The sequence below is a fragment of the Argiope bruennichi genome, chromosome 8 (genome assembly GCF_947563725.1).
Source record: "Argiope bruennichi chromosome 8, qqArgBrue1.1, whole genome shotgun sequence".
NCBI lineage: Eukaryota > Metazoa > Arthropoda > Arachnida > Araneae > Araneidae > Argiope > Argiope bruennichi.
In genome coordinates, this window is record NC_079158.1 from 106,242,339 (window position 1) to 106,269,539 (window position 27,201).

Consider the following 27,201-nt stretch of genomic DNA (forward strand, 5'->3'; position numbering starts at 1 on the left):
AAAGTTTTTAATATTAGAAATTTTGAAAATGTTTAACATTAATTAAAAATTTTAAAAAAACAATACAAATTCTTCTACTTTTCCAAATGAGGATTCCATCTCTTTTTACTGTTCTTAATATGACTCATTTCTTAAGCATATTTAGAATCTAAGATATATATTTAAACATATTTAATGAATATATATATATTTAAATGAAATAATCCTGTTTAAATTTATCAGTTTCTGTAAAGAAAATTCAGCTGAGCAGTTTGGACATGTTACATTTAAAAATAGCAAAAAAATGTATATATTTGTGTTTTATAAAAACTTCATGATTTTGTACATGAGTTTTTCTGAGAATTTTTTTCCCTTTGCATGTGATTTAATTGCATGCTTCTAAACTTTCAATTTATGTCCATTAAATTTTCGGAGGGGAAAAATTTAATTATTAATTAAGAATTTAAAATGTTCTGATAATATATTTTGTTGATTTTATGTTTATCTTCTGAAAGAAGAATTTGTAATGTTGCATTATATTTAATTTTAAAGGTGAATGACATTCAAATAATTAATTGCTTTTATTCTTCATATTGAAATATAAGTATACTGAATATCTTTTTATTTTTTTCGGTTAGAAGTTTATAAATTGCTTGTTTAATTAGAAGATTTGTTTATATTATAACAATAAGAATATGTGTTGTATATTTTAATTTCAATAATTTTTTTTAATGAAGGCATATTATACTCATTTTGTGTGATAGGAATTTGCCTCTTTAACACCATAAAGCAACATCAAAAAGTTTCCTGTTTATCCTTTTCCTTATTTTAAAATATATTTAAAGGCTGAGGTTTAACATGCTTGGTTGTTGAACAGTTGAATTAAAAAAAATATTTTCATATTTACTTGTATAGTTAAAATGATAAACAGGTATGGAAAAAGTTCTTAGCATACAACAGATGAGAGTTTGTTCTTACATTTCTACATTCATTAAAAATGATTTTTCATTAAATTTAGAATTTGCTATCAGATGAAATTCAATCAAGGAATTTAGATATTGTGTATTTTTTATAAAAATACATGAATTCCATCCATAATTATTTTATGTGTACATTTTCAAAAATTATTCATTATTATTATCAACGTTGTTGGCTTTGTTTTTTCTTGCCCTCTGTGTCTGACTGAAACTTATGATGAGATATCTCATTTCTTATTACTTGAAATCTACTATTTTCGTGAGTCCTTCAGTTACACTTTTTAAATAATCACATCACTATTAGTTAGATCTTGAAAATTACTTATTTTATAACTTTTTTTTTTTTTCATAAGGACAAGCAAGAATCTCATGACAGGACATTTAAGCTATAAGATGATATTTATATTTATTCTCTCAGTTTGAAACACATTAATAGCATATTTTATTTTCTTCTGAATATAAATTTGGGAATAAAACATGTTTGGAGAATTACCTACTAACATTGTTATCAGTTCACTAGATAACACAGAAATTTGACTGTTTAACAACCTATTTATGTAAATGCCTGAAATGGAAATTTTAATTCTGAATAGATGGAATTCCATACTATCATAGTTCACTTTTCCCATTTATTAATACAGTTCTTGAGTTTTTGAATAAAATTTAATGTGGTTGCTTTTTACATTCAGAAATTCAGTTATGACTTTAATTTATTCTCTTTTCACATTTTTTAATTCTAAAATACAAGATGAATTTATATGTTGCTTTAATAAAAAAATTGGGGAACTAAAAATTTATTTGAATTTTGGAAAGCATAATTTAAAAATCTAATCTGCATTAAATATCGTAAGCATTTTACTATCTTGGATATTTAAATAGACTTTCAAATTTGTTTTATACGTTTCTTTTAGTAATGCTGCATTATTCTTTAATCCTTTATATTATATTTTATTTTAGGTGTACTATCTTGCAAGACTTGTAAAAGGATATTCCATCCAGGGCATTCATTATTCAAACATGATTCGGAATATTGTGCACGCTGTTCTGCAGGATATGTTTGTCAATTTTGCAGTTATTTTACTGATGTCAAAGCAAATTTTTCAAGACATATGATGAGACATACTGGAGAACGTCCTTTTAAATGCAAGTTGTGCGATAAGGGATTCATAACAAATTACCACTTAAATTATCATCTCAGAACGCATCACTATTCTTTATCAATTAAAAAGTGATTTTACTATTCATATTACTGCACTTTTTAATATATGATTCATAAACCATTATGAGAAATTCATTCCAATGCAATTCTGAAAAATGCTTTCATATTTTTTGAACATAATGAAAATGTTTTAAACTTAAAATTTCTAAGTTATATTTGATAAATAGATTATGTTAGAATTAAAATTAATTTTTCAGAATAAAAAGCTATCCTCCTAAAAGAAGTTACCTTTAACTATTCTAGTATTTCCAAAAATAAGTATATAATATATTTGAATAAAGTATATTTATTTTTATGTAGCACTGTTTTACAACTTTGTTCTTAAACTTTTTTTTTTTTTTTTGTACACCTCAAATTTTAAAGGAAAAAAAAATCTCAAAATAATTTTTAAAACCATTTGTATGAAAATCTTTCAAATATAGTTAAATTATCTTAAAAATTCAAATAAAAAATAATGTTCTTCCAGATTAATTGGCTTTATTTAACAACTTTAATTAAAATTAAATTTTATGTTACTAAAAAATTATGATTCTGTTTTACTGAAAAATAATTAATATTGTATATAAATGTGCAATAAAACTCAATATTGATGCCATTTGTTCATTGATACTGTTGTATTTATAAATATTGCATAGATTTTCCTCTTCTTTAAATGATTTAAAGTAAATAACCTGTGTATGTGTAGTTTAATTACTATGATCATTGAATAAATATATTTGAATTATGGCTATATTTCCTTTTCTTGATTTAAATATTTTGTATGAAATGCAATTTAGTCTTTGAACTATGTTTAATTCTGCAAATTATATTTTCTAGCAACATCTATTTAGTTCAGTTTTCTCGATCATTTTATCTTGTAATAATAGGTTTATGATATTCATTAATACATTTGTTATATTTAATAAATTAAACTTAAAGACATTTAAGATTTTATACTATTAAATATCCATATTGTCTAAGACTAAGATTTTAATTTTAAAAAAAACATTGCATTTTAATGTTTGGTTCTTAAAAAATTAATGAATCTATTTTCTTTTAAGTACTATTGATTATTATGTATGTGATATTAGTGTCAAATAATTACTTAATGTAGTTTTAAAATTTTCTCCTTTATTTATCATTTATAATATGCTTTTGATATTAGAAAAGTAATATTAATGCTTTGCAATATATCAATTAATGTAATAATATGTTAAGCTATGTAGATTACATGTTTTTACAATATTTTCATTTCCTAGATATATTTTATTATAATTTTATTTTATTTATTTCCTAAATATATTGCATAAAGTTTATGTTTTTACTATATTAGAAAATAGTTCTTTTACAGTATTATAATTGAATTCAGTTTTGATGTTACATACTTATGAGAAGCATCAGTGTTTATCAAAATATAAATGTTAAAACTATTTGTGTTTTTTATTATTTTGAATTTCTATTCTTTTAGTTGAAAACTTGTATAAAAATAAACATCTCCAAATATATATATATATTTTCCTAGGTACAATGTTCTTATCAAATGGAAGATGGAGGACCTCCTTTCTTTTACAGAATAAAATTCAAATTCATCGCTTTCATTGCTCACAATGCTCTTATTCATCAGATAGAAAATACCACCTATTGCGTCATCAACTCATTCATTCTGGTGAACGCCCATATAAATGTTCATTCTGCGGCAAAGGATTCACCACTAAACAAAACTGTGAAACTCATAAAATGACTCACCGCCATGATCAAGCTCATTGTTGCTCAATTTGTTCTGAACAGTTTTCATCACCAAGAGCTCTACAAAGGCATATCTCAACCCATTTACTGTGATTTAAAAATGCCAAAGTTTTACATAATGTATTATACTCTAAGGGAATATTTTATATTATTTATTTAATGTTATATAGAATGATTTATTTCAATCAAAAATGTTGTTGTAATTGTTTTCAAAACTGCTATGTTTACAGGGTATATTTACGACTGTGGATACCACAAGAAATAAAATGTTATAGAATGAATATCTTGAACTTATTTTATTACTTCTTATAAAATTGCCATCTGAGATTCTAGCAGCAGGTTTATATGATCCATAATCTGAAGATATTGCTGATGTTTATGGATAAATCCATCAAATTTTAAAGATTTACCACAAAAAAAAAATTAGCAATTTAAGGAGCTATGCAAAACAAAGGGAACAGAATAGAAATTCTTTTATTACTCTCACATCTTAGATATAAAAAATGTGTTAATTAAGAAAGAAAAATTTATTAATTATACTGGAAACAAAATCCTTTTTGAAGTTGTATTTCTGAGAATAAATTATTTTATTCAAAACAATTTTCTTATAAAAAAGCGTTTCTGTATTTGTTAACCAGTATTTAAATTTAATTACTTATACTGCTTTCATCAAAAAGTACCCAATTTGTTAGAATAAAATGAAAAGTATCAATTTATTGCATCTCCTACAAAGTAATCACCTTCAACTACAAAACACCTTTCCCAATGTTTTACAGAATCATCAAAACATGCCTTAAAGTCATTGTTGTGAAACCCCTTCAGAGTTCATAGCAATTGTTTTTTTAAAAAAATAGAATTAATGTACACTAAATAATGGTCATGAAGAGGCAACTTTAAGCATCAAAATGAGAAAAAATCACATGGTGCCATATCACATGAATATGGAGCTCATGAAGCCATATTGTTGAATATTTTGTCATAAACTCATGAATAATAATTGCATTGTGAGAAGACGCAGTATTGGGGTGTAAAACCTTAGTATTTTCTTTCCACTACTGGCCATTTGCTTTATGCAAACAGTATAAAATACTCAAATATCAATGTTAATTGATTGTCTGGCCATGAAAATTGATAAATTTATAATTTAAAAATCGAAGAAAATAATCATCAACATTACCTTAATTTTTTTTTGACCACTTTCATGTAATGCTTTGGTTTTGTTTCAGTTTTCAGTCATTCCCTTGACTGTTTATGTAATAAAAGTATAATACTCAAGTTTTATCACTGGTAAAAATGTATTTTAGAAAGGAACCACCTTGAGAAAGTATTGCTCAGACCATTTAAGTGCATTGTTTTTTAAACAAATGTAGAATTTTTGTAACAATTTGAGAAGCAGTGCATTGCAATCCTAAATAATCTTTTAAAATTCGTTGATAGAAACCAAATGATACACAAATTTATTCAATAATGTACCTTATGCCAAAGAATTATCACCAAACATCAATTCTCTAACTTTAACAATATTTTGATCATTAATCTATCTAGATAATCTACCAGATTACAATGAATTATTGTCTTTATTCTTTTTATACCAACCAAATGTTGTTTTTTGATAAATAGTTGTCTTATAAAACTTTTTGCAATATTTCAGATGTTTTGGTAACAGAAATTTCATTGTGAAAACAAAATTTAATTCATATTCTTGTTTGATGATCTTTATCATTTCAGAAAAATCAACAATGTGAAAAATCTTATCACACCATTTTTTTTTTTTTTTGAGAGGATAAAATGAGATAAATCCTGATTGTTGCCATATGTTTGTAGAAATCATAAAAATAATTTTGATAAAAGAGTGCAGATGATATCTATAAGATATATTTTAAATTAAGCATCCTGGATACTTTTTGATCACATTAGTATAACCTAATACAATTACTTTTTCATTGTTAATTGGAATAATTAATTTTTTGCCATGGATTTATTAAGTCAAAGAAATTTAATTTTTAAAATTATTCTCCAAAGTTATTGTTGATAAATTATCCCAAATAAGAAAAGCACATGTTGACTCATTTAAAGAGGAGTTATGGGAAAAAAAATTACATTAGAAACATGAATCAGTACTAAAACTTATAATTTAGATGTTATCCAAATTATGATATGACCTAGTGACATGAACATTGTCCCAGCCATTAAATAATATTGTATTACTTAAAACAAACTTTACCATTTATTTTGCAATCCCTCTCTATTGATAATACACAGCACATTTTAGGGAAAAAAATGATAAAAGATTGTGATTGATGTGAACAATTATGATAATTGACATATGATGGAATATCTTCATATCATTTTATATTTGTTATTTGCATATACTGTGTGTATGTGTAAACAATTTTTTCTAAAACTTCAAATTTTCAAGATTTACTTCCTTACATTATTGTTAATAATGTCAATTTTGAACAATATTTTAAAACTATTAATTGGCAATATATAATATTTAGTTAATAGGGTATTTAATTAAGGTAAATTGAGAATGAGATGGAAATTGCTTTGTGAGTATTTAAGCAAAGTCAGCATTGCAGTATTACACATATTGAGAATGTATCAGTAATTTACATTCTATTTCCTAATTAGCCATGATAAACAGCCAGTGGTATATCGTAGTGGCATCACTCATAGTATATATGTAACTAAATTTAGATCTATCTTTCATTACATAAATATCTACATATTATTAAAAAAAAGCTTTTATTATGGAGAGAAAATTTTTTTCACATTTTACATTCCATAATCCGTTGGTATATTACAATGCATTTCATATAATACAATGTACATGGTGATGAGCAAGACATCTTTCAATGTCTTGCAGATTAGAAAATGTGTCTTTGTTTTGCAACACAGTTCCCATACAATCCCATGTATGACGTCCACATTTGCTCCTCAAAGGGTAAAATTTTTGCACATTTATGTTTTGAAGCTTTATCAACAACTGTACATGCACAGTTGATGTGTGTACGGTACACGGTCATTTGTCCCATTTGGCGATTAAATGGATTGTATCCTTTTTTAGAATTTCTTTCATTTTTAAGGTGGCCACTTTTTTTCAAGCATTCTTCTGTAACCATTTCTTCATAGGCATCATGATCCATTCCATAATATGCATCTATAAAAAAAGAAATCAACTAGATATTACTTGCCAACCCACGCAAAATTCTACACCAACAAATCATACATTATGAAATACAAATTCAGAGTTATTGTTTCAAAATCGATCAAAGTATGATTAATAAAATTTATTAAAAGTATATTAAGTATTAATATAAAAATGCCGCCATATTTTCAAAATAAATTCGCGAAAATTAAAGCTGAAAATAATATATAATTAATTAAAAGATAAGTAAAGAAATTTTTTTTAATTTTTAATTTCAAGGATTTTTTTAATAAATATTACTAGTGGGATCAAATCTTTCTTTCTCCATTTTCATTCGAGATTGTATACACTCCTTGTCTTCAGGCAGCAAGCCTTGTGTCTCAGATGGATAAAACCAAAAGGTTGCATAAATAAGATCTATTCCAGTGCTGCCTTTTGATATGCTGGGAGCCAAAGTTCCTGTATAAAAGAATGCATTCAAGAAGATATCACAATAAAATTACCATATTTATAGTTAATTATAATTTTGACAAAAAATCTAGCATCATATTTATGAAATAAAAAAAGAAAATGAGCTATCTTAAAATTCTGCTTACATTGTGCTTTTCTGGTGAATCTCTAATTAATGTACATAGCTGGCAAATTCTTAAATGTTTTATTAGAATGATAAACAGGATTTGTTCCACTATTTGAAATTAAATGTTTTGATCAGAAATAACTGCTATTAGACAGCTTCAATATTTTGAGTTTCAGAGATAGAAATTTTAGTTCTTTATCAGTTTTTTAAATAAGCAATTCCTTGAATAAATATTTGCTCAATAGTATATAGTCTGCTGGCTCATATTAAATTACTATTATCTTACGTAGGTTGTTGTTTTTCACTTTATGTCATTTAAGTCTCTACCCCCCCCCCATCCGCCTTGCTCTTTTCTTCAATTTAATCAATGCAAGCTTTAAATTATTTACATGATAATTGAACTGAATTCAAAAAGAATATGGTTTTCTATTTAAAATGAATTTGGAGGTTGATTCTAAAAAAGGTTTACACATATGAAAAAGATTTTCATAGGCATTTCTCAAACCAGAAGGGATAGAAAAAAATTTCCTAATGGGGGTGTAAAATATTGCCAACAGAAGGTGAACAAACAAAGTGTCCCTCCAATTTACTCTCAAAATAATGCAGAATAATCTATTTTCTATTTAAATTAAGTATTAAATAGCAAATCTAATAATAAATAGCTATTTGCAATAATTGTTTGTATAGCGTCGGGGAATAAAAATTGTATGATAGAAACAGCAAAGAATAATCTAATAATAAAAATAAATGTTTGATTGCATGAATGTATGCGTGTTGGTGCTCTACTGACTAAACCATTTGACCTGTAGCTACCAAATTTGGTACCTGGGGGAATCCAGAAGCTGCACCTTAGAGCAAATTTTTTTTCTTGGGGGAAGGATTTTAATTAATTAAAAAGTAAGCTGCATTTTGGTGTTTTCCTGCAATGACTTTTTGAATTTTGGCAATTTTTAAAAAAATAATTTTTTTTCATTTCTTAAAATTCTGTTATCATTGTTTCATTAAATATTTAATCATGTGGTTTTACTGTTTGTGTGCAGATACCTTTTTTTTTTAAAAATCGTTTTTGGGATAACTTTCCTTTCTTAACTGAACTAAATGTCTCTTCTTAAGTGTTCAGTAAAAATGTAATCAGAAAAAATAAGTCAAAAGGCACTGATACATTATCCTAATGTTCCAAGTCTTCGATAATATTGATACTCTTATTTTTGCAAGCAATTCCATAGAAAAGGGATCAAACAATTGATGAAAGCAAAAATCCTTACAAATTTTCATGCATTAATTTCTAAACCGATAAACAAAACAAAAAAGTTGGTACAATGCGACACTTTATTTATTGTTCTATAAAATATTTTTAAGACAAAATTTAAATTATCAGAATATTTGATTTTCAATTCTTTATTCTTCTTTGACAAACCGAGAATGATTTTTGCCCGCAAAACAATTTTTTTCCACCAAGAGGAGGGAAGGGGGAGTCAAGAGACCATTGATAAGGATATAATTGTCCCAACCCACCTCTTTAAAGTCACTGATTATGACTCAAAAATTAAAATATACAGATGAATCTATGTAAACATATTATCACTTCATATATATGCTTTTGCAAGCAAAAATATATTGTAAAATTTGTATCAACTGATATCTCAATGTATTTGCATTATCTTTAAATCTCAGCTGCAACATTTTATTTAGAAAACATTTATCTTTTTTTAATCTGTATATCTATCGCTAAAATAAATAATGGACAAAAATATTTAAAAAGATATCTTTGTATTGTAAATTTTGTTTGTGATAACAGGGGAAAATACTACTTTTATAAAATGAATTCTTACTTGCGTTGGAAAATTCCACTTATATATATAGTTTTTTTTTTTCCATTTTAAATTTACAATCTTTTGTAAACAATAGGTTTTAATATTTGAAAACTACTTGCTAATGAATTAAAAAAGAAAAAAGCATGTATCAAAAATAAATTACAAATCATGTAATATCTTCTTATCTGTTTCCACCAATACAAGTTTTACCATTAAAAATATTGGCAAAAGTTTCATTTTATAGTCAAGTCTATGAATAATTTGTTTCTTTATAAATGACGAATACCTGTTGATATCACTCTTTGAATTCCACCACCATCATGAGGACCTACATGTCGCCGCTCACGAGCAAAAGTAACTGAAAAGGAACGAAAGTGGATTAAGTAGAAAGTGTAGAGGAGCAGAAAACTTGTATCTTTCTTTCTTTTTTTTTTTATTAACTATGCAATTAAATAATTTTATCAAAGAGATTGAAGTTCTTGTTTTAAAAATTACTAGAGTATAAATCTAATAATTATACTCTAAATATAATTATTAGAGTATAAAATTAGAGGTTATTATTAGAGTATTAATTGGTGAAAAATAAGTTTCTCCTGATAATTTTTATAATTCTAAAGGATATAAAAAAAACAGTTCAGAATTAAAACCACAGAGGAATGTATAAGTTTCTAAAATTAATCCCTAATCATTTTACTGCAAAAGAAATTAAAACTTAACTAATCATAATTTTACAATTATTACATCTAATTTCAGAGTGAGATATATTGTGTATTCTAGTTACTTGGGCAGAAAATATTTATAATAAAATAATACAAAATTTGCTCAAAACAAAAATATAAAAGAACAGACAGATATTAATTAAAAAAATGAAATGATTGAATATTTTAAGAAGTGAAAAAAAATTGAAAATTTTAGTAATATAAACATAAAATAAAAAAAAAATGTTTGAATAAAAAAAACATATACTAGTAAATTATTTTTATTAAACTAATAAGATAATTAATTATTTAATTTACAATAATTATAATGAAAAATTAATTTCTCCATTTTTTTAAAAACATCAAAAGATTACAGTGTTTACATTTGTAAACATCATATTTTTAAAATATTTGTTATTTCAGGATTAAAACTTCACCAGCACTTAAATATTGATATTAACTACATCTATAGTTACAAAAGGAAGTATTTGAGTGCAGTTTGTAGAAGAATCTATCATATCCTATTTAAGCCATGAAATTTAGCACACAAGTAGCAGTAATGACAATTCAAAGCAACTTGAAATTCAAATTTTAAAATCCAATTTCAAAATTTTTTATTTAATATGTTCAGTGATTTTTTATACATATTTATACATTGTATTGTTTCTAAAGACTACAGGGGGGAAAATAGATGTACTATTAAATCAAAGCAATAATTGTTCTAATGAAATTTAGAATGAAATATAATGCAATGAGTTTTTAAAAAAATGAATTAAAGCTAAAATTTCTGCATTTGACAGTTTTAATATCCTTTCCAAATTTTGAGGGACAATGACTAGAATGTTTCCCCTGAATTTAAAACAAAAATGCTCACCAAGAATAAATGTTTTTTTTAATTTTTAATTAATGCTTTTTTCAATGTTCAGATAGATTTTTTTGCAAACTGATGGGGAAAAAAAGTTAATTTTCTTCTGCTTTTGATTATTATTGTTGCAGCATAAGATAGGCCTTTTTGATCTTGCTATCTGAGATAGAGATTGATTGTTTTCCAAGTATAACAGAAAAGAATTTCTTTTTTTAAAATTATTTTTCCATAATTTAAATTCTAATAATAATATCTACAATGACACCTAACTAATTCTCACTTTAATTTTCATCATATCTTCATTTTTTAAATGTTGGTTTTATTTTGGAACATTTGCATGCAATTTCACAGTTATGAAAAAAAATTAAATGCACACATTTTTTTTTGACATCATAAATAATGCCTAATAAGTATTGCTAGACTCATATAAAAATCATTACATATTTTCTCTGAAATAATTACATTTTATTTTCTCTTGATCTGATGGCACTAAACTTTAGTACTAATATAAAAGACATATAATCATTTAAATTTTAAAATATTTTTATCCCTCTTTGGTAAAAATACATACAAAAGCTATAGTTGCTTTAAAATAATAAAAAATACTATTAAGATTTTTATTTCATAATTTTTGGCTTTTACTCCTAGCAAAATAAATAAAAATAGAAATAATGTAATAGCCAATAAAAATAAAGGATGGAGTTTTTGTTGCTTTATTTTGTAAACCACTTACTCAGAAAAAAATGAAAATAAAATTATCAAATATTAAATATTATATGTCATTTTCCCAATGTATCGCAATCTATTTAAATGTATTTATAATAAAATTTTAAAAAAAACTACAGAAAAATATTTTTTTTTTCAATTTTTAACTAACAGATATTTTATAATTTATTAAAATGAGCAATAATAATATAATCTCAAATAACATTTTAATATTGGCTAAACTATGAATACCTTTTTTCACAGGCTTAGAAAAATGTCTTTTAATGCGTTTCACTCTTGTGCGCTTCCCTCTGTTGCTATAGCCAGATCGTGGCACAAGGCCTGACATGTCTTGCGACACAGGCAGATATTGTACTGGCCAAGCAGCATTTATTTTTCTGGGCCTTGGCTTTTTGACGACTGCATATCGCTCAGGTACTTGTCTATAGTCTAAAGGATAGTAACGCTCATTTCCTGCATTAGGCTGCTGCATATAGTACTGAGGATATAAACGACCATCATTTTGGTATTCAGGTATACTGTATTCATTCGGATCTGAATACTTTCTCTCTAATGCTCTTTCACTACTAAGTAGCTTCTCTAATTGAACATCATCATATCGATTTGTAAGATCATTAAAATCTTGTTGCAGAATTCTGTTTTCATAATCTGGATTTTCATTCTCTAAATACAGCTGATAATCTTCTTGATAACCTGGATGTCGGTACAAAAATTCTAATCCTAAAGCTGTATAATTAATAGGATTACTGTATTCTGTACTTTTTCTAGAATCTGAAATAAAAATGCAACAACTTAGTACAAACACTTGAATGCTGCATTCAAAAGTATTATTTATATTTAAATATACACTAACTTAAATTATTATTGCACATAATTAAAAAAAGATCAAAATAAAAATATAGATTGGAACTGATAAAAATTTTTATTATAAAACTTTCTGACTGTACACACTACATGATAACATACTGAATTCAGCTTGTCTAACAGTCATTTAAATAGCAATCAAAGAATTTTCAAAAAATATATTAATAAATAATCAAGCATACAAATAAAACTTTCTGAAAACTCTAAGAAAGATAAACCCAAATGATTGAAAAAAGTTATGCAGTAAACAACCATTGAATAAAAATAACGCATAATAATGCCAAACATTTAAAAATGTGTCAATATTAATTAGCTGGACAATAACTTGTATCTTTCTTTACTTTTTTGTAATTTTGAACATAGATTAATACTGATGATTAATCAATCAAACTTTAAAACCAATTTAATTAATTAAGCAATAAAATACAAAACAATCTATTGATATATTGAAACAAGAAGAAATGCACAAATTAATATTGGCTTATTTACATGAAATTCACTGATAAGATTACAATCAAATTTTTTTAAATGCATAATTTTCTTCAAATCATAACTGATATTGGATAAAATTATGTTCTTAAACTTTCTTATATTCTTACATGTTTAAATTTTATGCTCTTAATCTTTGTTCATAATTTCTCAGTACACGATTCCTTATACAGTAAATCAAATAGTAAACACAGAAAATTATTTTCATTTTTGTCTTAAATGGCTTATTGGACCTACTGAATAAAATATGATAATAAAATGGAATAAATAAAATGGAAACATCTAAAAATCAATGTTATTTATTAAGTATGTTTATTTGATTTCAAACATCATCCATTTTTACCTGAATCATATACAACAGTTCCAGGAACTGACATATGACTAGATAAGGCATACATTCTTGTGTAAAGTTTTTCTTTGAAGCGTAATTTACAGAAGTCAGCTCTTGATTGGTCATGAACACTTGTTCCTAAAAAAAATCAAATTTATTATCATAACACAATATTTATTAAAAAATAATAATTAATTTTCTTTACACACCAATAGCTTTTTAACATACAGCATTTTTTGAACATTACTGTTACAATAGCAAAGTAAAATCTTATGATTTTGAATATAAATACATAAAATATATTTTTGAAACAATTTTAAAACATTTGCTCTTTAAATATTTACTGATTATAATGTCTAAATATTCTATTTTCAAATCTAATACCTACAGAAAACTTTACATGTTATGGATAAAAAAAGAAGGAAACAAAAAAAAATGTTTATAATTTCATATTTTCTATTAGAAAATATTTGTTCTTTTTACACACACACACACAAAAAAAGGAAAAATCTTTAAATGCTCCTTATTTGCTAATTGTAATGTATATTAACCTCAAACATTTCATGAAATGAAAAAATAAAAAAGAAATTTAAGAATAAAAAAACTGACTGTGAATTTAAAAATAAATTAAAACAAAAACAGCAGCACTATTTACCTTTAAGAAAATCAAACTCTAAATCCGATTTATTCTGAACTCCATGGCAATCAGATACCCAATAGAGAAATATATCATTTCCTTTACCACTCACACTTACAACAAGTGGAGAAGTCTGTGTACCAACAACCATTTGAATTGGTTTGGAAAGAAGTGGCTTTCCATTACGCCCATCCAGTATTGTAGTCTACAAAAGAGATATTGACATAACCATCAAAAATGAATTAACTTACTATTGCATTACTTCACACGGCTATAAATGCAATATTTTACTTGTAATTTTAACAATAAATTTGAATAACAATTTTTTTTTATAAAAAATAAAATTTTTAAGGTTTTTTTTTTTTTATTATTATTAAGTCAACTTTTCAATGAGTTCTCAAAAACTAGCTCTTCAACTTCCAAATATTTTTTTTCTGTTATACAAATTCAAAGGTGAATGTAAAGTAATTTATCAATGTCAATGAAAGCAGAAATAATAATAATAATTCAAGTTTTTTTTTCACATCTTCAATTTTTTTAATACTTTACATAAATTTAAATTAGAATCTTTCATTCAATACAAAACACTAACTAATGCCATTTTCATTTTAATGCCTTTTCTTTTAAAAAAAATCTATATTTTTTTAATACATTTTTAGGAATTCCAAAAATATACATATTTTTCTCAAGGCACACTCCACAGGTATAGTGTTGTATACTATAACAATTGCTACATGTAAAACAGTCACTGAAGATAAGAAATAATGAGCTTAATTTAAATCAATGCTCAATTTTTTTATAAAAAAACTACATTATGAATAATTTATGTTGCATCAAAAAAATAAATAATGTTAATAAACTCAAAATTGCCCATGAAAAGTTTTGCTTTTCAAATTAAATAAGTAATATTATTACTTGCTTTAATTCTGCATTATAAAGTTTTCATTAGAAAACAAATGCTTTCGTGGAAAAGACAAATTCATAAAACAAATAAAAATTTTAATAATGCATTTTAGAAGCAAGAAGCACATAAATGTTTAAATTGACCAATCAAATATTCTTTTTACCAGCATCTGGAGTTTCTGAGTTATTAAATGAAATAGCTATAATTTATATACTGTAACCATAACAATTAGCAGTAATATAATATTTTATGTACTATATTGCTGCTAAAAAAATAATCGATCTATTTTAAATTAAATTAAAAGATTTAATTTGGTAGAAATATTACAATGTTACTCATTTATACAAATAAAATATTTTTCCATATCAAATAATAATAAAGATATAATAAGTATATAGATGTCAATAGCATTTGTTAAAAAATATTATGTACTGAACATTTTGAAAGTAAAATGTAATATATTGCCGCAACTGAACAGGATTATTATTTTTTATGAAGACTAATTTAATTTCAAAACTATAAAATTAATTTCAATTTAAAACAAAGAATGAGGTATATAAAATCTCATATTTTAGAAAAAAACTGTAGAATAAATAATGAGAATTATTTATAAAATGATATTCTCCAATAATGAATTGTCATGACAGTAAGAAATGTTTATTACAGCATTAATTCATGGAGATTTTCTAAGTGAATATGAATTGCACAAATAATGAGAATTATTTATAAAATAGTATTTTGCAATATTGAATTGTTATGAAAATAACAAATTAAATATTTATTTACAACACTAATTCATGAAATGTTTTCAACTGAATATTAAAAAATGACATATTCATATCAATAACGAAATAAATAACTAAATATAACCAGGAAATAAAAATAAAATATATAATTTTTCATTTCATACTAAAAATATTGCAGTTTTTCTTTAAAATAATAAATAATTGTTAAAAATCTTTAATACCAAGGAAATGAATATTAAAATATAAAATATATAGATACTATGGACATATAAATATCCAAACTCACATTTCATTACTAAACTTCAAAGATGACATTCATCAAACAATAAAGTGCATAACACAAGGCTGAAATAAAGAAAATAAGGCAACAAAATAAAAATAGATGAAATAATAATATATAAAAAGAAAAATATTTTCTTCAATTTTAAACAAAATCAGTAAATAATAAAATGAAGAAAAAAAAATAATAATAAAAAATTAGATTATTTAAAATTATTCAAGTTTAAGAATTTAAGAAAATAATAATGGATAGATAAAAATGCTAAAATTCAGAGAATACTGCAGGTTCATAGATTTACCTGAGTGTAGTAATAAATGGGGAATCCTGGACCAGTCTGGTAATTAATTATGAAATCTGGAATAGTATCATTATTGAAGTATCCAACACCAGGTGTGCTAGAGAAAAAGCAAAGTAAATTATAAATTAACCTTTGCTTTCCTTACAATATTGTAAAAATATATTATTTAAAATATTTGTCACAAAAAATAATTTTTAATATTTCGCCCTTCCCCCCTAAAAAATTTCTAACAAATAAAACTTATTTTTTGAATTATAGATTAAAATTAAGTGTTTATGCCCATTATGACATAATATAAAAATTAAAAGGAATCTATATACATATTAGATATCCTATAAACTTAGGAACTTATCAAAACAGTAAATTCTCAAATAGCAGAAAATTGATCTACCCAAGTGATTAATATTATTTTACTGAGAGATGTTGTGACTTGCTGTTTGAATAAATTTTATTTTGAAAAATCTTTCAGAGACTTTAAGAACTAACTATATAAGAAAAATAGAAAGAGATGGTATCTGACACGAAGCAGATATAGGTGAAAAATAATCTTGTATTGTAATAACCATCAATGTATGTTGTTGTGTCCTTAATTATATATGATACATAATGCCATATATAATTATTTTATCTCATATATGTCATTACCTGTAGCTCTCAGAGGAAGGTTGGTGATATTCCCAAAGCTTTGTAAAACTCAGTCCATCAAAAGCTATAACAGAAGAATTGAACATAGCCATCACAATGTCTCGAATTCCATCCCCAGTAATATCAACAAGCACAGGTGGAGTCATAATGCCTTTGAAATTGTCAGTGTAAATATTTTCAGCCTGAAATATAATTAAAAAGTTATGTAACAAAATTTAGTCCATTTGATTAATGAATACTGATTTTATTTTTATTTAATATCTAATTATATCTAGTATACATGAAAGTGTCTATTTATCAGCTTATATAAATCATATATTTTTCTTCATGATTCTTAATAAATACTATCTCTATTTATTATGTGCATTTATTTTATCTTTATAAGGATAGCAGAAGTGTAATTAAACAATATAGGGACTCGGGAAATACTTGAGGCAGAATCATTCAGAAAGTTTAATTTATATTAATGTCTCAATCTGAAACAATACAAGGACTATTTAAAAATGGGCCTCATAATTGGTTGAATGAAAAGACCAACATCTCCAAGATTCTGTAAAAATTGGAAGATGGAATTTGATTCAAATAGATTTAATGAACATTGAGCTCACTTATATGGCAGTTCTTTGATGGTAAGTGAATGAGTTTAAAGTTAGATTATTTCAGGTTTCAAACTTGAATACTTTGGCCCCTAAATCAATACCTTACCGACTCTCCAAATTAAACCCATCTCTATCACTGATAAAAAAAAAACTTTAATTTTTGATTTACTTTAATTACTTTAATAATGATTTGACAAGGCACTGATATATTAATTCTCAGCTCTAACAAAAGTAATAAGATATATAATTACATTTATGGGTGTAAGGATTCATTTTAATTTTTGAAGTGTTGAAAAATAATTTTGATTTTTGAAAATTAATCCAAAATAATTTTTTTTGCTATAAAATTTTCATAATACCCATTACCTAACAAAAATGTGAAAACAATGTACCATTCAAAATAGAGAAAAACTTGGCGTAAGAAAAAAATTAATACATTTATGTAATTTTCAATCCTTTAAAGAAGAATATAGCAGCCCCATTTATGTAACTGAAACAACTCATGACAAGGTCGTTTGCCATAGGAACTGTTAAAATAACAGTTCTGCTACCCTTCAATTATAATTTCAAATAATTTTTAAAAATATATATATCAACCCACCATGTTTATTTCGCCAGTAAGTAGGTGATTTAATTTCATAACCCACAATGAACCTCCATGTGTTTCACCACCAGTTCCAAACAAAAGTAACTTTGAACCTGGATTTTTTAAAAAATCACTATAAAAGTGCAATAAAAAGCTAAAAAATATCGTATACAAAGCACACAGCAGATTTAATAACGAAATAAAATTCAGGATCATGAAAACAGGAAGTAAAATGGCAGCAAATGTTTTAAAATTTGGTATTGTTATGTGTAAATAACTTATAATGTATAAATAATAACAAAATTTATATTTAGTTTATATTTAAAAAAACTAAATTATCTACCAATTCACAAAATATGCAAACTATAAAACATATTTCAACAACAAAAAAAAATGTTCACTATATTTAGATAAGAAAATTTATAGACACTATATTTTAATTTAATTCATTCAATAATCATAAAATTCAAATAAAAAATATGATAGGGCCATATTATTGAATATCAATTTTAAGGACATTGAATATTCATAAATATTATTTCCTTTTATTTATTTTATTTCGAAATAATAATAAATAACACAATTTATTCATTAGAGCAAAATAATAAACATTAACTATCAATTATATTCATTTCATACAGAATTTATGTATTAAAAAAATGTAATGAGTATTCACATAAAAGGTTACATTTGAACAATCACCTGAACACTGAAAATGAATCAACTGATTTGGTAATAAATCTCATATCATTAATATTTCTTTATTAAATTTTTGTTAAAATTTTATTCTTAATTGATGTATTCATTGTAGTTATGTGGGTACTTTTCTGTTAGCCAGACGCAAGCGAAAAATCGCCAAATAATGTAGAATTCTGCCAAATTTCTTACGCCAAATTCGCGTTTGGTCCACAATTGGCGACATTTGCGCCCGATTAACGGAAAAGATCGTTATTAGATATATAGCACTGCTTTCAAAAATACAGAATTTCATTTTTATCTGATATGTGTTTGTGTATATGTTGAAGAATAATAAGGAAAAAAGCATGTGAAATGTACAGTAAAATGTGTATTTGTTATATGAAATCGATAACTAAATAAAACATTCTTTTTTCAACTCACCAAGTGGCCAAATTAATTTTTTTTACAGGTTCTCAGATACAAAGTAGTTAATTCAAGATTAGTGATACAATTTATTAAAATTCTTCAGATGATAATTTTTTCAATCATAATATATTGAATTATTAACCAAATAACACAACTGTTCCACTTTAAAAGATTTTTGCTTAGATCTCAAGCCCAAAATAATTAGCTGCTAAGAGTATTAAATACTGTTTATAGAAAAATAAAATGCATTATAAACATGAAGAATAAAAGTGTAATACAATATTACCATCAGGATGAATCATAACTTGAGGCGAATAATAACTCTCTCGTTCATCAGGAACTTGAACCCATTTTAAAACACGGCCTGTTTTTCCACTAACCACTAAAACACGGCCCACAAGTCGAGTTTCACTTCCTAGAAAGAATTTGGATGAATCAGCATTATGATATACATCAAATTTAGAGGTTACAAATTAAAAGACTATGCATTTGCATAGTGAAAAAATACAAAATATGCAAAAGTTACATGTTTTTTTGCATATTAGAATATGTTCTGCATACAATTTGATTCAAATAACTCAACTAAACAATTTCTAAAATATGCAAATGATAATTTAAGGAAATGTATACGAACTCATCTTGTAAATATTAGTTTCATTAAAATTCTTTTCTTACAACAGTGAGAGTTATTTTGTCACATGCAAATTTGCCTAGTTCTGTATAAATTTAAGAATTAAAAGAATTTGACGTTTCAGCATTTTGGTAATTAAAGAAATTTTATTTATTTAGTCAATACTAAATGTTGATGCAACAGAAAAAGAGAAAGAAACCATACCTGGCTCTTTTAAAGGATCTCCACCATGGATAACAACAAGATCAGGCACCCCATCAAAATCAACATCAGTTATATATTGAGGTGTATAAACATTTGAAGCATCAATTTTTGCATTCTGATCATCAAATTCCCATAACAAAGTTCCATCCTTACCATTAATAGCATTGAATCCCTACAAAAAATTAAAGACTTACACAATATGCTCAAATGTTTTGATTTGTAAATAAAATGGAAGATTTTGGTATCAAAATATTAATTTTTGTTATGACCAAGTGCAAACTGGGTCTAAAAGGAAACAAGTTATCTTTAGGTCATAAAATCATCCATCAAACTACCACATAACAAGTTTTCAAGGATAACTATAGCACAAAAAAGATACATAGAATTTGATTCAGAAACATGTTAAAAACCTACTCTGAAATTTCAAAGAGGAAGGAGAGAAAATGAATATTACATACAAATCACTAGAAAATGTATTAAGAGGCTTATATGACTGAATATGCTATGATTGTCATTTGAGGGTAATAATTTTCTTATAGTTAATATAATACTTTGACATTAATAATAAAGCAATTAAGCTAAGGAGTAAAAAAGTGCCTAAATTTTTAAATTGCAAAAACAATTTTAGTCAGATGATTATGATACAAAATCAAATTACATTTTAAAAGAGCATTTTGCTTATATCATGTTACATTAATCTTAAATTGCTTCTCTAGATTTCAGTTAAGTTCTTCTTAAAGAATAGTTCGAATTTCTATATATCTATGCTTAAAATCCTTCAGATCAGTTTTAATTTTCATTATCAATATAAATGTGTGCAAAAATTTATTATAATTAATAACAGATAATTAACATTAATGAAATTAGCACTTACCGCCATACGTCCACCACCTAAGCAATCTTTAATGCCATCACCATTTAAATCAGCATTGCAGTTTACAGCAAATATTTCATGAGCAGAATAATGACGCCAAATTTCATTTCCTGTTTTTCCATCTAGCGCTAGTAGTCCACCTCCACATTCATCCTTAGATTTGGGAAAGTAGACATGACAGACAACCTTAGGATAGTAAAAAGCATCTGCACCTGTAAAGAAATAAAATTTTTTTGTACATATTAAACAAATAATTCTATGAACATATTTCAAACACTTTCTTGAAAAAGTGTGTTGTCAAAATAATAAGGGAGAAAATTAACAACTTAAAAAAATGTAAATCTTAAATATTCAGAGAAGACAGTTATAAAAATAAAGTATAGAAATATTTATTAATGGCTATAAGAATATTATTTGAAGAAAAACTATCACTTATTTTGAAAGCATACTTGAACAACACAGATTCATTTTATTGTGCAGACAAACAGTTTTTTATTATCATTATTATTATTATTAAATTAAATGCAACCATGAACTTGATTCATTTTCAGATCCTTCTCTAATCATTTTAGATATATCATGAAAAAGAAAAACATGCATAAACTGAAAATCATACCAATATTAACTCTTTGAATACATATTTAATTTTTTATTTAAAGTACTTTTAAATTTTTGGACATGTAAAAGTAATAGATTTTATGCAATAATTCAATCATTTCATATAATCAATAATATATATAAAGTATTATCTCAATCTCCTACATGATATTGAAATAACAAGGTAATTAGTATTACAAAAAAAAAAAATCCTAATGCATTATGTTCTGATATGTGTAATGTATCCTGATATATTATAACAGCATATGTAATAAAATTCTCAAAATAATTCAAATTTAAAAAGAAAAGAATAAAATAATGAAAATCATACACATTACTTTACCATTTGTACACAATTCAAATATTTGTGTATTAACAGTGTATGTTCCTAATGATCTTTTTGGTTTAACTACTTCCAATTGATAAAAAGTGCATAGACTAACATTATTTATTTTTTTTTTTTTTTGGCAGTTTATAGACAAACAGCAAATAGTTATAAAATCATAAATTTATTCAATATGATATTTAATGGTCAATCAAAACACATTCTTACAAGCAAACTTTTATGTATTTCAATTGCAAATCAAAATAATATTAGGATTCCAATATTACATTTCTCAAAAACATTACAATTTATGTTATCTGAAAGAGTTTCATGATTTTACAAAGAATATTTAATATGACAGTAGTTAAAAATGGCATGCTACAATAAGCAATATTTTCAGCCAAAACTACTCATCGAATTTTATAACCATGCAACTGACAAATATAATATTTTATAATTTAGCTTTAAACAATTATTTCTTCAAACAACAATTTATTGAAGGAGCTAATCAAAACATGATTTTTATACAATTTTTGTTAAAAAAGAATTTTTTTAAAGAAATTTAATTCTTACCTGTTCCAAATCCTAGAATAATGTCTTCAATACCATCAGAATTTACATCATTTAACCTAATTGAAGTTTCAGTAGTAAGCATTGGGAATGTTTTAACCCAAACATCTTGAGTAGTAACTTCTGCACAGGGTAACAATTTTGTACCTTTAAGAGGATTGTTGTGATCGTGGGATGAGATATTTTTCATGAAGATATTGATGAGAAAAACTACTAAGCCAATAAGACCTATAAAATTTAAAATATAAATTAAACACAAGAATATTACTGTAAATTCACAAAGATAATTTGATATGAAATATTATCATGCTTTTACAATTTTCAAGAAACCAAAGAAATCATGGAATAAATAGCAGGGAAGTATATATCATAGAAATCTTTTATACATATGTAAAACTCCTCGAGGAAAAAATGACGGACTGTTTCATAAATGCACTCCACTAGTATCATTATGGAAACATTGGACTGTATGCATACTTTAGACTTAAAACACACATAAATCAATTTTTTATTCACGATCATGATGCAATTACTTTGATTAGCAATCAAAATTAGTAGCAATTAAAATCTCAGTAAAGGTCTGTGTAAACTGCTTGAATAAAAAAGAAAAGAATTATATGTGTTTTAAATAAAATATGCAGGAATCCAATATCACTGTACCAGAATATTAAAGGCTCATATTACAGACTATTTTGTACTTATCCTTAATTTTTTTTTTTTTTAATCTTAAATAAATATCAAATGCAAATAAATTCCTGAAACTATTCTAATTTTCTTTATTCACATTTATTACAAATTAAAAGAAAGTGTAATATTAACCTTGGATTTGATTATCGTTCATTACAAGGTTTCCTAAGTCATAATAAATATCCTATTTCCATGGTAAAATAAGAAAAATAATTATTTTAGATTGCATTATAATCAAAGATTTCAGAATTGTGCACCTTGGTTTTTCCAGGTCTATTAATATCTCTACAGATATGATGATTTAATATGTAGAGATGAAGAATATACTGATAGGAAAAAAACATAAAATAAAATGCTATCATGATTTGAAGTTTGAAACTACTTTTTTAATGTAACCATAAATATAAAATAATACATGAGAGATTTGAATAAAAAACAAAACTGGTCACTGAAGTCAACTAGCATATTCCAAAATCTTAATTATCAAATAAGTTATTTCAAAAAGCATATAATGAGATTTTCTGAATTGCTTCCATCTGCAAATACACTTTTCTTTTAGCTACATGTATGGAAATATGACTTGCCCAAAAAACAACATTAAATTAACTAAATCATCTAATTTTTTTATATAAAATAAAAATATTCTGATTCATTCAAAAAAATTTCATCAAAACTTTTTAAAAAATACATGGAAAATTGTTTTTCTATCTACTTCTAAAAATAAATCTCGAGAAAAAGTATGTAATTTTCCTTGTTGCTACCATTCTTTTTATAACTAAGATAAAACTGATAGTATGTCTTATAAAGTTCTTCAAAAATGATTCTTTAATATAAATTGATTTTTACTGATTAATTCTTATATATATATATATATATATATATATATATATATAGTACTGATTTTTAATTCATGGATACAGATCTTTCAAACATTGATGTTTTAAAACAGCTGATTAAGAATGTCCAACATATCAAACTTACATTCTATTTATTTTAAAGGTATTCAAGCAAAAAATATTCCAAATGAATACATTATTTTATATCATTAATATTTATAATTTATTTTTTAAAATACAGGAAAATAATATTTATTTAAATAATAAAAAGTAAAGATTGAATTCAATTTAAATCTTAATTTAATGAAAAGACTGAAAATTAATGATATGTAGAGAAATTAGACAATTAAAATATTCATCATTTGAAGATAAAAGAAATAATACTTACTAATTATGGATGATAGCGTTACTAAGAAATAAAAGATCGGAGCCCATATAACCCTGAGAGATGGAACTTTTCTAACTTTTGTATGCAAAGTATCTTTATTACGTAAGCGTGGAGCCATGAGAGGTTTATTTACACCATTTTCTTCCAGTGGAATAGATTTTCCACCTTGAGTAAAAACTTCATCATCACTTAGATCATCTTCATCATCCAACCCCTTCAAATCTAGATGCTCTTTGTAAGATGACATCATTTATTATCTAAAAGTAGATATATAAAGACATTTACAGTAATAAATATAATTATTTTAACTTCTAAATTATAATTATTTATTATTTTTTCCTTTGTAAAAAATAATAAATAAATAATTTTATTAATGTAGCCCTAGAGTAAAAAGTTCTAGTGATCAGTATTCTAGTCTTCTTATCACCAAATCTTAATAATGAATATTGATATTAATAGAATAGTACTGATTTTCCTCCCTTGTAGCTTAAACAAAAAAATGAATTGCTCAGTATGAATTGTGAAGAATAAAAAATTCTCTAAATACAAACAATTTTCTTCCATAAAATAGGACAGAAGAAAATTATGGTGCATAACATGAACAGAAAATGTATATACATAAAAACAGAAATATTGAAATAAAAATATTTCAGTATCTCTGACCACTTTATAAATATTTGTTTATAAAAGGAACAAATAATATTTGCATGAAACAAACATTTAAGAAAAAAGAATAAATAAGCATGCATTTAAGTAAATAGTAAATAAAATTTACTAACATATGTACATGTAAATTTATAATCTTGTCATAAATAAATTCTAAATACACATACACAAATTTATAAACCACAGCCAACAGATGAAAAAAAAATTTAGGATCAAATTTAAAATTGATGACAATCGAAATTCAGCTAATGAAATAATAATATTACTTTAATAAATATTTGTAATTTCAAAATACTTACAGTAATAACAAAATGCAGTTATGCATATCAACTTTCTCAAATTAAATGCTTATATTGCAAATTAAATGCTAATGAATTTTTTAAAGTATTAAAATTTCCCAATTCTGATTCAAGTACCTGGACTTTTAAAAATTCATCCAATCTAAAAATATTGCACTCAAAATTAAAATAATAATAAAAAGAGAATTTCTTCTTGTTTTGAAAAACTCATAAATATGACATGCAACATATGTTATTCCACATATGTTGCATGTCATATTTATGAGCTAAGAGGTGGAGAAGGTTCCCCTGACTTGAAGCATTTTAAGAAGGGTGAAAAAAGCACACTAGTCAGACATTAAAAAAAATTGGAGCTATAATAGGCTAAATTACAAATGAACTCATCAGTTTAATTATATTAATAATGGTTCTTTAATAAAAAATTCAAAAAATTACATTGTAACTTTTATCTTACATTATCAAAAAAAATCCTTAAATTCATTTTAAGGTTTAAATGCTTTACACACATTATATATATATATATATAAAGGCACACATTACAAGCTTGCTCATAATGACAAATAATTTCAAATGTTTTTTTTTTTTTTTTTACATGGAATGAAAAAATTATGTATGAATTAATTACTCTGTAAGGTTTAATGTTTTAGAAGCCACAATACAGAATACTCCAATTATGATAAGCATTTAAGCTAGCTTTAAATTCACTTTAATTGAAGAGTGATAGTAAAAAATAGAAAATTTAAACCCAATTAAATTTTGTAAACTAAAGTAAAAATTAAAACATCTAAGAAATATAACTATTAAGAACAGGTAAGTAATGAATGAATCTACTGCTGCTTAAACTGTGATTTCTCAAGAATATGCTTGATTGAAATGGGCAATTAGCACAATGGGTATAATAATAATTATTTTAAAAAAGAAATTATATAGAAAGCTCACACTAAGAGACTCCTCAATAGTTTTTCAATGAGTAAATAATATTTTTTTAATTTATTGCTTCAAAGCTATTATCTATTATTTCATAGTATAATGTAACTGCAGAAGATCATTAACAAATGATACTCTAATATCTAATTTCAATGTAAGAAAGTATAGTTATTTATATAGAGAGAGTTTAAATTTTATTATATTCACAGCTACAAATTTTGCTTCACAAAATACTTTCTGCAATCAAAATTAATAGACTTTGTAAAAATATCAACCAACGACAAAAAAAAAAGTTCTAAAACTAGTTTGTATCTGGCAAATAAGACAGAAATAAATATTTAATTTAAATACATGGACGGATTTATACCAAACAATTAATTTATACAAAGTTACTATCTCATTTTAATGGCCACAAAGTAAGTTTTATAATTAAAAGTTGATATAAAATATATAATTTAAAATTATAAACAAAACAGATAATTTAAAGCATATCACCGTTTTCTTTAAAATGGAATTTTTACAATACTTAATAGCATGCATCTAAAAGTGAGATATTTAAAACGTTAGTTAAACACATCTACTTTTCGATTTCTTACAAAACTTAAAGCAAATCGAATATTCTTTTGCTACGATCTATATATAATGCAATATTAAATTTAAATTTTGCAATGACATTAGAATTTTGTACCTTTGTATTAATATCCAATGTTCTTTCGGAAACATATGTTCATCTTTCTTAAGTAAGGAATAGATATAAGTTAGCAATATGATTCTTAAAGACATGATTTTTTAGATATTTACGCAACATTTTTTAGAATTTTGAGATGACAAAAAGCCAACAATAAATATAAACAAAATTTGAAACTGTATTTTGTCAGAGCATAAAGAGCATTATTATGCTTTCACAAAATCTGTGTAGTTTCGATTTCGGAAAGAGTAGCAGAAGGTAAACATTCTCTATCCATAGTCAAATCTATATTTTC

At 24.6% G+C, this 27,201-nt stretch overlaps 1 protein-coding gene and 1 long non-coding RNA gene across 2 annotated transcripts; one reads left to right on the forward strand and one right to left on the reverse strand.

The window, feature by feature from the left end:
- Positions 1 to 210: 210 nt before the first annotated feature.
- On the forward strand, positions 211 to 4,181 carry LOC129981037 (uncharacterized). The gene is made up of 2 exons (XR_008785285.1): positions 211 to 2,184; positions 3,677 to 4,181. It is a non-coding gene; the product is annotated as an uncharacterized LOC129981037 (long non-coding RNA).
- A 2,450-nt stretch (positions 4,182 to 6,631) lies between these two features.
- Positions 6,632 to 27,189, reverse strand: LOC129981605 (uncharacterized). The gene is made up of 15 exons (XM_056092513.1): positions 26,907 to 27,189; positions 24,327 to 24,583; positions 22,419 to 22,643; positions 20,924 to 21,135; positions 20,050 to 20,221; positions 19,501 to 19,629; positions 18,126 to 18,223; positions 16,926 to 17,107; positions 16,281 to 16,377; positions 14,071 to 14,257; positions 13,428 to 13,553; positions 11,963 to 12,502; positions 9,729 to 9,800; positions 7,352 to 7,510; positions 6,632 to 7,063 (listed from the first exon to the last, which is right to left on the reverse strand). Exons 2-15 carry the CDS (start codon positions 24,574 to 24,576, stop codon positions 6,771 to 6,773), a joined length of 2,742 nt encoding a protein of 913 aa, XP_055948488.1. The 5' UTR covers positions 24,577 to 24,583; positions 26,907 to 27,189; the 3' UTR covers positions 6,632 to 6,770.
- Positions 27,190 to 27,201: the final 12 nt, after the last annotated feature.

What these genes read in the sequence shown, in the direction of transcription:
- LOC129981605 (XM_056092513.1), bottom strand. Translation starts at nt 24,576, where the DNA reads ATGATGTCATCTTACAAAGAGCATCTAGATTTGAAGGGGTTGGATGAT. An exon ending in TTACTGGCGAAATAAACATG is followed by an intron (nt 17,108 to 18,125) that starts GTGGGTTGATAT and finishes ATTATATTTCAG; the next exon opens with GCTGAAAATATTTACACTGA. An exon ending in TCAAAGAGTGATATCAACAG is followed by an intron (nt 7,511 to 9,728) that starts GTATTCGTCATT and finishes TCTTTTATACAG; the next exon opens with GAACTTTGGCTCCCAGCATA.